This window comes from Temnothorax nylanderi, unplaced genomic scaffold (assembly GCF_030848795.1).
Source record: "Temnothorax nylanderi isolate EJ_2023f unplaced genomic scaffold, tnyl_v1.0 TNYL_tig0155_pilon, whole genome shotgun sequence".
NCBI classification, from domain to species: Eukaryota; Metazoa; Arthropoda; class Insecta; order Hymenoptera; family Formicidae; genus Temnothorax; species Temnothorax nylanderi.
This window is the reverse complement of record NW_027249217.1, coordinates 193,842-207,896: the sequence shown is the minus strand read 5'-3', so window position 1 is coordinate 207,896 and position 14,055 is coordinate 193,842. Positions and strand designations below refer to the sequence as shown.

General features: G+C 45.5%; 2 protein-coding genes across 2 annotated transcripts; one reads left to right on the top strand and one right to left on the bottom strand.

Annotated features, from left to right (window-relative positions):
• Window positions 1-1,331: 1,331 nt before the first annotated feature.
• Window positions 1,332-2,399, bottom strand: LOC139777620 (uncharacterized). Its single transcript, XM_071715174.1, has one exon. It carries the CDS (start codon window positions 2,397-2,399, stop codon window positions 1,332-1,334), a length of 1,068 nt encoding a protein of 355 aa, XP_071571275.1.
• Window positions 2,400-10,850: 8,451 nt separating this feature from the next.
• On the top strand, window positions 10,851-11,756 carry LOC139777619 (uncharacterized). The gene has a single exon (XM_071715173.1). The coding sequence runs from the start codon at window positions 10,851-10,853 to the stop codon at window positions 11,754-11,756; it is 906 nt and encodes a 301-aa protein (XP_071571274.1).
• Window positions 11,757-14,055: the final 2,299 nt, after the last annotated feature.

Sequence of the window (14,055 nt, the reverse complement as noted above, 5' to 3'; positions counted from 1 at the left end):
CGCAGGATTATCGCGGCGATGTCTTGTTGAAGTTTAGGTTTCGCCATTAGGAAATCATTGAGCGAGGTTTTGTCGGTCGATGCGCTTGAGGCGTTAAACACAACGCGTAACTTGGTCGTTGTACTCGATTTGCGTAAAACAAAATGATGTGGGATGTATATCGGGGAATAAGGGGGGCGCTCGTCCGCCCGCACCGCCTCCATGTGCCCCATCGATTCGCATTCCCTTAGAAAATCGTGATACTGCGCGGCGATTTCTGGTTTCCGCGAGAGTCGGCGCTCCATATTGGAGTACAGAAAGGAAGCCTTTCGAAATGTGTCGCCGATGCGAGGGGGGCCGTTTTTGAACGGCAAACGCACAATGTAGCGTCCTTGTGAATCGCGAGAATGAGTCGTCGCAAAATGCCTCTCGCAACGTTCGTCCTCTTCGGTGAGAGGAGTTCGAGAGGGGATACTTTCGTCCTCCCAAAAACTTTGAATTAAGGAATTCGTATCCTCGCAGGATACGCAATTCAGGACAGAAGCGGACTCTCCGGCCGGGCGCGCAGGGCCGACGGGACCGGAGAGGATCCATCCGAAAATCGTAAGCTGGCCCGTCGGTGTGCCGACCGGGCTTGGACGTAGGCCGTCGCGTAGCAGGGACCCGTATAAATCCGCTCCAATAAGGACATGAATCGGGTGATTACAGGAGGGATCAGGATCTGCTAAGTGTAAATCGCGTGGATGCGGCCACATTGCGGCAGGCTTCGTTTGAGAGGCTGTATACGAAGTGATTCTTTGATATACGTAGCCCGAGAAGGGGAATATCGGTCCCTGTTTGTCGTAGGGCGCGAGAGTAAGATTAACTTGTGACCGCGCGACTCCATTAAATTTTTCTCCAAAACAATGTATTTTCAACGCGGCACGATGACGCCTGGTTCGCATTGTCTGACAAAGAGATTCTGATATGAAACTATACGTCGAGCCTTGATCTAGTAGTGCACGTACTTTAAATGTGCGGCCCTCGATTGTACTTAAACTAACATACGCAGTGGCGAGAAGTACATGAGGCGGTTGTTTTACAAAATCTCGAGTAGCATGCACGTTTTGAACGAACGCGGAGGGCGCGGCCGGTGGCTCGGAAGCAGCGGCTACTGACGCAGCAGACTGCACTGAGGACAGCGAGTTAATCGAAGAAGGCTCGCATTTGGTACCAACTTCCGTACTCTCGCGGTGAAGCAGCGAATGGTGAGCTTGGTGGCATTGATTGCACCGTCCTTTACTCGGACAATTGTTTAAAAAATGCTCGGTTCGCAAACAATTAAAGCAACATTTATGCTGTGGCGCGGCGAGTCAACGCTGCTCGACCGGCAGACTTAAAAATTTATTACACTTTGCCAGACCATGGTTTCCGGAACAACGGACGCATTTGACGGGCGAAACAGTATTCACCGAAGTACGAGCTTTATTACCGCGCGCACTATTTGACGCAGATTCGGATTGCGAAGGGTAATCCGCGAGACCGCGAATGCGAAGAGTCATGAAGTCATGAATCTCTTTATACGTAGGGTACGCATCCGTATCGCCTCGTTTTAGATTCCATTCATTACGCGTTCGCGGACTAAACTTTTGCGATATAATGTAAACAAGGAGGTCGTCCCACATATCGACCGGACGATCAAGATTCGCTAAAGCGGCGAGAGACGCGGACACATTATCGCGAAGTTTTTTCAGTTCGACGCCGTTCTCGCTTTTTATCTTCGGTAAGTCGGCGAAAGAATGATTGTGCGCGTGAATAATCGCGTTACGGTCATCGTACTCGTCGAGAAAAAGTCGCCACGCTGCCTCGTAGTTCGCGTCAGAAATTTGAATATTATTAATTAACAGCGCAGCCTCGCCGGAGAGGCTTGCTTTCAAGTAATGCAACTTTTGAGTTTTCGTGAGGGATTCATTCTTGTCTACGAGGGACTCGAAAATTCCACGAAAATTTTCCCATTCCGGGAAGACACCCGAAAAGTTCGGAAGCGAGATACGAGGCAGATGCAATGACATGCCGGAGTGCGCGTCGCGATATGACGATTCGTTACCTCGATACGGCGCGCTCGGGGCGTCGTTACTTAATTTACCGATGACCTCGTGGAGATGGTCCGCCGCGTCAAGGTAGGCGTCCTCGGCGGCAAGAAATTCTTCGTCTTTGAAGTAGTGGGTCGACTTCTTCTCCTCCGCCGTAGCCGTCTGCAGCAGCTGGACATGGAGGGCTTGTACTTTCTCCCAGAAACCCTCCAAATTCGTCAGTCTCCCCTTCGTCTTAGGGAGAGTGACCTGAGCCTTGGGAAGCTTCTTGAAGTTAATCAGCGACCGTCGGAGCTGGTCAATCGCATTGCCTTGAGCAATGAGTAGATTTTCGAGATCCGAAGACATGTTAAGCGGATGTCTGGATCGCGTAGAAATCTTTCAGACACTTGCGTGTCAATCTTCTTGTCGAGCGAAGACGCTCGTGTGCGACTCCGCGGCGAGTAGCAGGGCGATACTCGCGGGAGGCAGGGACGTCTGGCACGTCTCGGTGTGCGACTCCGCGGCGAGTAGCAGGGCGATACTCGCGGGAGGCAGGGACGTCTAGCACGTCTCGGTGTGCGACTCCGCGGCGAGTAGCAGGGCGATACTCGCGGGAGGCAGGGACGTCTGACACGTCTCGGTGTGCGACTCCGCGGCGAGTAGCAGGGCGATACTCGCGGGAGGCAAGGACGTCTGACACGTCTCGGCGTGCGACTCCGCGGCGAGTAGCAGGGCGGTACTCGCGGGAGGCAGGGACGTACAGCACGTCGCACAGCAGAGCACTTAATGCCCAGAATGAGCCACTTATCGAGCACGTATCGAGGAGAACCCGATGAACCGATGACTGTTCGAGCACGTGGGACGTGCGACGGTTCGAACGGCGAACTCCGTTTTCGAGCGAGTCGTGTAGGCGGTCGCGACGGTCTGTCGATCTCGGAGTAGCACGACGCGAGGCTCTTGAGGCGGTCGAACTGTTTATGCCGGTTTTTTAATCACTAATCCGGCTCGAAGGACCATTAAATGTTAGTGGACCGCTCGAAGTTTTCGCGAAGCGCGCCGAGGAAAGCACAAGAAAATAAGAGTCAAGTTTCTCGTGTAAAACGAGACAAGAGTCACTTTATTTAAAGCGGGTTACACTGTCTGCCATATGCGCGTTTCAATTTCGCACTCGCTATTTCGATACTGAATTCTACTCCGTTTTCTCGACGGCGATAAATACAAGTATCGCGTACGAGTTGTGATGGCTCACTGTCCGTCCCGGCCGGAGCAGGCAAGGGATCGCGGCCGGAGCTTCGCGTTAGGCCGCGAGGAATTTGGTGACGTGAGAAACGCTGATTGGTCGCGGTGCTTGCGATCACGCGAGAAACACTTGTGAGCCGGTTGCTCGAAAACACCAAAAAAAAGGGGGGAAGTAAACCGTCGCGGTTTGGAGCCATTTGAGCGATCTCGAAGAATGTTCGCTTTCACGAAGAATATTAACTTCGCGAATATTCATTTATTCGATTCGCAACAATATTCCTCGTGAGTTTTCTAGAAAAACGCGTTCTATACTTGAATGCAAAAGATATAAAGCTACAGAATTTAGATTATTTTTGCTATATATTGGTCCTATAGTTTTAAAAGATGTTCTGCCGCGTAAAATCTATAACAATTTTATTACATTAAGCCTTGCAAGTTCCATAATGATAAGTCAATATTACTCAAAATTAGAAAATTATGTATTGTATGCTCATGATTTGATGAAACATTTTGTTTGCCAATCCATTAAAATTTACGGTCCAGATTTTGTATCACATAATGTACATAACTTGGTGCATTTAAGTGAGTGTGTAAAATTATACGGTTCGCTTGATAATTTCAGTGCCTTTTCTTTTGAAAATTTCATGCAATATTTAAAAAAAAAATTCGCAAATCTGCTCAGCCTTTACAACAAGTTATACGTCGCGTGATTAAAGAAGGCAATAATACTGAATGTATTAATATTACAAGCAATGATTCTGTGAAATTACGAATAGAACATTTCGATGGGCCTTTAATTAATAATTGCACATCTCCACAATATAGGCAAGCGCAGACAAATCATTATTGCTTAGATATTTCAAAAATAGGCGACAGATTTGTAGAATTAAAACATAATTTTATTATTGAAATTAAGAATATCGCTTCTTGTGAAAACTCTGTATGTATAATAGGATACAGGTATAGCAAGCAAGATGACTTTTATTTAAAACCATGCTCGTCGCCCTTATTTGATATTCAATTTATAAAAAAGGAGAATAATTCACTTGAAGCATGGAATATTGATTTCATCAAAAGAAAATTGGTAGTGCTACCTCACAAAGATATACTCGTTTCATTTCCATGTCTACATATGTAAATGGGTGTATCCAGTAGCACAACCGCTCACTGAGCGGCTAAGTAGCAATAGAATGTAGAATGTGATTGGTTCTTACCTTTGAATCCAACCAATTTATATTCAATTGCTACTTGGCCGCTCAATGAGCGGTCATACTTCTGAATGTATCCAATTTGTAATTGTTAATTTTAAATATTTTGTATGCATATTTAAATATATATATATTTTTTAATTATAGAATATTGAAGATGCCTTATTGGCTCGTTGTGAAGTTTGATCCTGAAGATACAGTGGAAGCTGTACCAAACACGTGGTATGTTAAAGACAAGTCACAATGTTATTGGCCACCAGAAGATACTGCAAAGAATGTCATAAAAGATTTAATTAAAAAGAACCGATCTCCTCAAGCAAATTGGATACTCTATGGAGCTATTATATTGGGCTGTTATGGTAAAGTACATATCTTATAAGTATGAAAATATGTTATTATAAATTATAATATAATTTGCACATTATTAAGTTATATTAATAAAATGTCTACAATACAAGAGTATATTGAGCATATTTTACATTTTACAAATATATTTGTACTTGTATGTATGTGTATTTATTGTGTTTCCCCACAGGGTTTACAAGGCGTTTTATTTTTATATGAGGAACGTTCCCAAACCTCTTACACAGACATTAAAGACAAAACGAATACAATTCAATCTCAACACCCGCGTCAAGCCTCTTACAAACAACAACCTTAAAGTCAAAACTCGAATCATAAGTATCTCTTCCTCGTGTTCCTCTTCCTCTTCCTTCTCCTCCGCTCTTGTACCGGCCCCATCCTTTGTCCCCCTCTCTTCCCAACTCAGCCTACCCTCGATTGGCCCAGTCCCTCTTCCCTCCGGCCTCCCCATCATCGTCCGACTCCATTAGCAGTTTCTCCTCCATACCTTTGGAGATTTCATCCTCCTCAGATCTCCCTGTACTCCTGCTTATTCTCCCTTCCATTTTCTCCTCTCTCTCTCCTCTCTTTCTCTATCTCTCCTTTCCACCGACTTGTCCTCAACGATCTTCACTCCTACCCTATTTCCCGCCTTTCTCCTCACCTCTATCACCCGCCATTTCTCCTCTTCGTCTTTCAGCTTCACCAATAGCGTTAACCAAGCTCCTCTCTGTCCTACCACAAACACATCCCTTACCGTCACCCTTATCTTTAATCCTTCCGTAAATACCTCTTTCACCTTCTCCCAGTGCGAGCCCTTATCTCCCCATACCTCCTTCTCCACCCTTAAGATTACGTTCTCTTTCCTCAGTTCATCCTCGTTTCTCTCGCCCACCCCCGCCCACCATTTCTTCTTCACCCCCACACTTTCTTCGATGTCCTCCCTCTTCCTTTTGCCTCCATTTTGTTCCATTCTCTCTATCATTCTCTCCATTCTCCTTACCTTCTCCTCAAGCCCCTCTTACCTCTCTTCCTTCTTTTTATCCACCTCTTTCTTCTCCTTCACCATCTTCCTTACCTTCTCCTCCAACTCCTCTATCCTCTCCTCCTTCCTTCTCTCCACCTCCTTCTTTTCCTTCGCCATCTTCTTTGATTTCTCCTCCACAATCCTTCCCACCGCCTCCGCTATTATTTTCCCCTCTTCCTCCATCCTGGGTAATCCTGGGTGATCTGTAACCAATTCTCCTATACACCCTTTCTTACTCTCACTACCTTACTTCTATCTCTTGACTCCCCCTCTTATTCTCTCTCTTTCCTTCTACCCCCCTTACGTGTACCTGCCTAATTCCACCCTTACTTACTTACTTCTCTCCTCTTTTCCTCACTAATTCCTTCTCTCCCTTCCTTCCCCTCTTTCTCTTTTTTCGCTTCTTTTTCTTGGCTGCAGATTCCTTTTCCGTCTCCTCTCACTTACCTTCGCTTGCACTGCTATCTTACTACCTGCCACGTGCCTTCGTCTCGCATTTCCCTCTCTCCTTCGACTATCGATCTATCGCTCCATTGATCCCGCCTATTTCCCAACGACAAGCGGTGCCAACCTTGTATGTATTATTTCCCCTCCCTTCGTCCTTCATTCCTCCATCTCCTTCCTTCCGCCTTCCTTGCTTCAGCCATTTCTCCGCTCCCCTCCTTTCTGCCACTGCTCTCTCCCCCTCCTTCCCTCTCTCTCTCTCTCTCTCCTCCCGCTCGCCACCTTCCCTCCTTCCTATTCTGTCTTCGCTCTGAAACAAAAAACCCACTTCCTTTCCCCTCCCCTCCTCTTTACTTCAACCATCTCCCTCCGCCTCCTTTGCTTCTGTCCTTTCTCCGCTTCCCTCCCTTCTGCCACTGCTCTCCTCCCCTCCCTCATTCTCTCCCCCTCCCCCCGCTCGCCGCCTTCCCTCCCCCCTGATCCGTCCCCGCTCCTCCCGCCTACCTCTTACTCACCTTTCTTCCTATGTCCCTCGTCCTCGCCCGTATCCATACCTCTCCTCCACCGCTTTAACCTCGTCCATTTTCCCCCTTAATCTACTCCCCTAGCTCCTTTCTCCTTGCCTCCAAAGTCCAGCTCACGCACGCTCGTCACCTCTTCTCCTTCCTCGTTCTACCACTCCGTCGCTTTCCCTCCTTCTCTTTCCATCACCTGTCTATCTGTCCGGCCTCTTCGGTCATTCGATCCATCGATCTGTCGCGACACCTCCCTGCTCCGTTCCATACCTGCCGCGCCACCATCGACAATCCCTCTGTCTCGCGACAGATCGATCGATCGCCCGATCGATACTCCCTGCTGCCAACTCGCTCAACTCCCTCGTCGTGTAACCTGGGCTGCTACCTCCATTCCTTCACTCCCGCCCTTCTCCCTAACCTCACTTTCCACGTGCCACTTCACCAACGATTCCCGTCTCCTTCAGACCACCTTCCGCTTCGCCTCCATTCTCCCGTCTTCCTTTCGCACTCCCCTATCTACCCCCTTCAATCAACACCTTCCTCACCTCTCAATCTCTCCCTTCATCTCCTTTCACTCTCCTACCATTTATCCACCTGTTCCCCCGCCTAGGGCTACGGAGGACCCCATATTTTTACTTGTGTTACAATGTAAAAGAACTCTTATTTGCATTGCTCAGTTAGGTCTTCAAATGGAGTAGAATTTATAATTAATATATAATATATAAATTTATTTTATTTTAATATAATGTTACTTTAATTGTATTATAAATTATACATGTATTATAAATTGTATTATAAATTATTTATATGACTTATATTTTTACAGACGATTATAAAGAAGCACAAAGGAAAGCTATAAAGAAGAACACAGATAATCTTTCTTCCAACAACGAAAATTTAAAACAGAAACGTAGTAGTAATAAGAAAAATAAAAAGAAAGGCCGTAAAAGAGTTGAATATGAAAGTGAATATGAATTGTCTTCTGAAGCTGAAAAATCTTCATCAGATGATTCAATATATCCTCAATTAAGGAATAGTAAGTAAAGAATATGGTAATCATATAATATTACATTTACGTGTATTATTTGCAAAAATTAATAGCCCGTGTTTATTGAACATATTAAAAGATAATTGAAAAAGATTATATTACATTATAAAAAAGTTCTATAGTAATATTTACATCGCATAACATATTTAATTATGCATACATTGCTTTATTACATGTACAGAAGAGGCAGATACGGTCGAAAATTTCGAATTTCATATACAGGGTATACGATATACCCTGTATATACATATGTATATACAGTGTATATCGTATGTATATACATGTGATATACGAATAAATCCCCAAATATATACATAGATAGTGTAAATCACGTACATTTTATATACACGTGTATATGCAAAGAACCCTTAATGCACATAATTTCGGTAACATTTGCATATTCATTTCACATCCTCTGTATGTATATTGCAGTACAAAAGTATATACATGGATGTACGTACAGTGTATGTACATAACATATATCCTAATGTTTTATGGGTACATACATAGGTAGTGTAAATCATATACGTTTGATGTACATGTGTATATACAAAGGACCTTTAATGTACATCATAGTGGAAACATTTGCACATGCAGTACACATCCCAGATATGTACAGTGCATCACAAAAGTATATACATGATACATGTAATATACATGGATGTATATACAATGTATATACTGAGTATATCTTAATGTTTTGTGGGCAGTGTCTTGCTTATCGCACGCCACGTCGTCGAAGACGAAGATCGAGTTTGGACACGCGTCGCTCGGTGGAATGACGTCACTGTTATTGGAGAACGTAAAGTAGCCGATTTCGTCGATCGATGTCAACAAATTCTCCAAATATCGATATTTCAGCTGTTGCAGCGATTTCGAGTACACGTACACGTTCTCGAAACGTACACCGTGCGGACTTTCCAGCAAACTTATCAGAACACGAAAACACGAACGAGGAAAAGGTCGACAAAGAAATGAATACTTCCGACAGCGAAACGAGGTGGCGTAATGCCGATTCTACCGTTATTGGGAGTTCTCGGTTCTCTGGCCGGCGGAGCGGCCGGAATTACAACGGCGGTGAACGCTAGCAAAGCCGCGCGACGTCAGCTGGAAGAGACGCAACGTCACAATCGCGCCATGGAAGGTCGCGGACTTTATCTCGCTCCGTACAAATATGGACAAGGATTGTATCTCGGCCCGCACAAACGCGGGCGAGGAGTAGCGTTAAAGATTAAAAAAAAACATCAAAGAAGTCGTTAAATATGCCCACGGGTATTACGACTAACGTACAATTGAGTCGACTGGCAAGGCGAATGCGCGTACCGTTCTTCAGAGGTGTTTTCATGCGTAATTCGTTACCGATCTTCGAAGGCGTACGTCGAAACGAGAGCGGTATCGTGAATTTGGACGATGCAGCGGGCCCCGGTACTCATTGGGTAGCGTACGCCAAGAGGGGAGATCAAGTCGTATATTTCGACAGTTTCGGCATCTTCGACCACCGAAAGAACTGGTGCGATATTTCGGATAGAGCGTGACGAAGATTGAGTACAATCGCACGTCTTATCAGCGATACGATCAGAGCATCTGTGGACAATTGTGCTTGCAATTTCTCCGGACGATCGACAACGATAGGCGCTAATTTAAAACCTGACGACGCACCGTGTGGAAACTCAGTGTTCGTCGAACAGCTTCCGTTGACATGTCTATAACGTTCACGCTGACCGGGAAGAGCAGCATCCTCGCGGAGCACTATTTTCCCTGCCGTGGATCTGAGCGACGGTGACTACGAGCTCGGTCTAACGTGATTTGAGACTTATCATACAATTCAAAACATGAATTCTTCAAATAATAAATTTTATTTCGACGAGGATGACACGGAAATTACGATTTCCGAGGGATCGTACGAGATACGGGCCATATACGAGTTTTTGAAACGTGAAATTTCACGGAAACGTCCGCGACGCGTGGTTCGTTCCAACGACTATCGTACGTCGGTCGCGGATATCGCGCGAGAGGAGACCGTTCGCGCGAACGGCTATGAAGACGAGCCCGCGGAATACCCGATAGTGCTCCGCGCAAATTACAATACGATGAAGAGCGAGATCAAGTGCGCTTTCAGAGTGAACTTTAACCAACCGAACAACGTCGGATCGCTGCTGGGATTCTCGTCGACGCGTATATTACAGCCGGGACAGTGGTAACGAATCGGACGCACCGATTAATATTATCAACGTAAAAATTATCCGCGTGGAGTGTAACGTAACCGCGGGTGCGTACAGCAACGGCAAACGCGTTCATACGGTACACGAATTTTCACCGAACCACCGGGATATAAGATATTGGAAACGCCAGCGCAGATCATTTACCTGCCGATCATCGCGCGGAGCGTTACGAATCTAACGATACGCGTCGCTGATCAAGACGGACGATTGCTCGATTTTTGCGGAGAAGAGATCATCGTCAGATTGCACGTACGACGGCGAGAGCGATAACGCGGCAGCCGTGTGCGTGAGTGTACGCGCGACATATGAGATGCTAGTGTTGAACGACTCGGAGCACGCGACAGATAACAGTAATATCTTTACGGCTGTACCGATCGACGATATCGTCAAGTCGACATTCGGTGGCGTTAAACAAGAGACGAGAAAGAGGCTCAACGCGTCCAACGTTAAATTTTTATAATCTCTGGGATTCGCTGTGCGAAACATCTGAACGATGACTGAAATTCTCAACATCGGAGGCGAGCCGGTCTTTGACGATCGCATCGTCAAGATCGAGACTCACACGTACAACCCGCACGCCAACACAACGTTTGACGACGAGATACGAATACCCATACAACAGCAATATCTGTATACGTTGCCGTGCGAAAGTTTTCTCTACGTCGAAATAACATTGACGGTGACCAGAGCAGCCGGCCAAGTCGATAACGTGGTACTGGGGACTAATTGCGTCGCGTTCATGTTCGATTAGATTCGATACGAGCTTGACGGTATGGAGATTGATTGCTGCAGAAACGTAGGAATATCCAGCACGCTCAAGAACTACGTTACGGTATCGTCCGACAGAAGCGTGATCCTGAGAAACGCTGACTGGGATCCACAGAATAACGCGAACGGATATTTCAATTTTTGCGTACCGCTCAACTTGTTACTGGGATTTTGCGAGTATTACAAACGCGTGGTGATCAATGCTCGTCACGAATTGATCTTGATACGATCGCGCAACGACAACAATTCCCTGGTGGGAAGTCTCGCGTTGGAGCCTACTATCAAAATACTCAAGATACAATGGCGAATGCCTCACGTGGTATTGAACAAGATCAACAAGCTGTCGATGCTGGAAAACGGACGATATCTAAGTATGGGTTTCCGTTCGTGGGATCTGTACGAGTATCCCCTGTTGCAGAACACGACCAAGCACTCGTGGGCCATTAAGACCGCGACTCAGCTCGAAAAACCGCGATACGTCTTCGCTCTGCAGACGGGTCGGAAGAACGTTATGTCCGCCGACACAAGCCGATTCGACGACAGCAACTTGACCAACGTAAAACTCTACCTCAACTCGGAAGTTTATCCGTACAACGATTTGAATTTGGACTTTGATAAACACAGATGGGCGATTCTGTACGATATGTACGCGCGTTTCTGCAAGGGCTACTACGGATATGAATATCTCGAGCCGAGTCTCACCGTTTCGATTTTTCTACGTAACGGCCCGTTTGTGATCATCGATTGCTCTCGACAAAACGAATCCGTAAAAAACGCCACCGTGGATGTCAGAATAGAATTCGATTGCATGGAGAACGTACCGCCGAATACCTCCGCGTACTGTCTCATCATACACGACCGCGTGATTGAGTACAACCCGTTGACGAACGTGGTGCGCAAAATAGTCTGAGTGTTCGCGGCAACGTCGACGTGAATATTTTTTTCTCTCTCTTTCCATCACTCTCCGATACAATTATTTAGAGGGGCAAGGGAAGGAGGGGGAAGTATAAATCAGAGTGTCGCGAGACGGTTTGCAGAGTTGCGCGTCATTCCTCTCAATTGACGCATCGACGAGAGAGAGAGATAAAGAAATCTCGTCATGCCCGTACCAACGTTCGTGGACCTGCAAGGATTCCTCGTCGGGATGAAATTTGTCGTGAAGGAGGTGGCGGTGCTGAGAAAAGGCTGCGTTCTGACGCATCACATCTTTACGTACCCCATGCCGTGGAATCTCCTCACAAAATCCTGCGCTACCTGGTTGATTGCGAATCACCATGGATTACGATGGGAAGACGGAAACGTGCTGTATAGCACGGTGAAACACCTGATTACATCGGCCGTGCTTGGTGTAGAAGAAGAAGATAATGAAGAAGAAGATGATGACGACGAGATGCCGACTTTCGTGTACGTCAAGGGATGTCAGAAACGAGAATGGCTGGTGGATCTGCTGGAGAATTATGCGAGAAAAAACCTAATCGTCGAGACTCTGGATGCGCATTACGAAAATATCGAATCTTTGAATAAACTGGATGACACCAATACTATGCGATGCGGAAATCATGTCAAGAATTGCGCATTACAAAATGTAATAAAACTATTTAACTGGTGGTCGCGCGCGACGCCAACGTCCATTTCCAATGAAATACATTGTTAACGTATAATGATGATCGCCAGAATTAAAAAATAAATTATATATAACTTTTTATAATGTTTTATTTCTTACTCCCCCACCCCTCCCCCATCATCACCGTTAGAGTAGGCTTTACTTCCCCCTCTTCTAAAAAAATCCACTGCGCAGTTCTATAAACATTAATCCCCTCTTTTTTCCCCCACCACATTATTACTTTTGGAATTGTCGCGTATACTCGATTAATTTTATATGATCAGTCTTGTCGCGATCGCTTGTACTGACGGTCAACTTCTCAGAGCCAAGAGGAAAAATGTTCTCCTTTGAAGGATGCAGCAGCAGCAGCAACAGCAACAATGGTGGAAAACGCGTGAATGCCGTGAATTATTACGTGCCGATTCACAATGTTGAAACTCAGTCGTGTGAAAACAGATGTAATAGGTAAGTTTCTTTTAAGAAAAAAAACATATAGAGCCTCCCCCAGTTTTTATATTTTTGCAAATTGTAATACTTACGAAAAAAAAAAACTAATTTCATTTCTTTTATACAGCATTTCATTGGAGCGTCTCGCGGTTCGTATACTCGGCAGACGATACGCGTTGACAGCTACGGGATACAAATTCCTCGAAATTGGTATCAACGTGGGCCCACCGAGTTACGTGGAGATCGCCGTGGGAGATCATCGAGGAAAAGAACTGCTGTGATCTCTCGAAACGTGGAAGGCACTCTATGAGCAACGACGAAACATTCAGAATTTCTTTTGCAATGACTACAAAGATATCCATAGTTTTATAAACGTTGGACCGCTAACGGTGAGAGTTTGTACGTCGGTTAATAACGTCAAACTCATACGTCTCAAATCTGTAAACGTACGCTTGATGATGACCGAATCGACGTTACACCGTATGTTCGATCTCGATTGGTGCATCGTTGCAAGATTCGATCGATTGATCAGAATACTTGTGGCAGTCGATGCAAAGTTTGCGCAGTTCTCCGATATCGCGTCCACTGTAACGGATCCTAAGGAAGCGTCGAATGTAATATACGCTAGCGATGCGTTCAATACAAATCAGCTTATTGATTGTGAGCTCACAGCTTTAGTTTTTTAGTACGTAAGATATATTATGTAAAAAAAGAGTTAAATAAACAGGCTTTTTTACAACTAAATGAACGATGTAATTTCTTTGCGTGCATACCCATCTCTACCTAAATTTTATCATCGCTTCGATGCGGTCGATCATCGTCGATCCGTCATTTTTTCCTTTGTTTAGCGTACTGCGTCGTAAAAAAAAGTGCGAAATTGTTTTGTCTACGCGATAACACCCCCTTTTCCTAGAAAAATGTTGTTTACGACGAACATGTTCCGACAGGTTCGATACGTTATCGGGTCGATCATCGTCCCGATGACGTCATTTCTTCCTTTGTCTCGCGTACTGCGTAGATAGATTGTTTAGTCTACGCGATAACCACTCCCTTTTCCTAGAAAAAATTTGTTTACGGCGCCCGCGAAACATGTCCCGACAGGTTCGATGCGTCATCGACAAAACACGCTCCTACGCAGTGCGCTATCGAGTTAGTCTTA

Coding starts and splice junctions, on each gene's coding strand:
- LOC139777620 (XM_071715174.1), bottom strand. CDS start 2,399: ATGTCTTCGGATCTCGAAAATCTACTCATTGCTCAAGGCAATGCGATT.
- LOC139777619 (XM_071715173.1), top strand. CDS start 10,851: ATGGAGATTGATTGCTGCAGAAACGTAGGAATATCCAGCACGCTCAAG.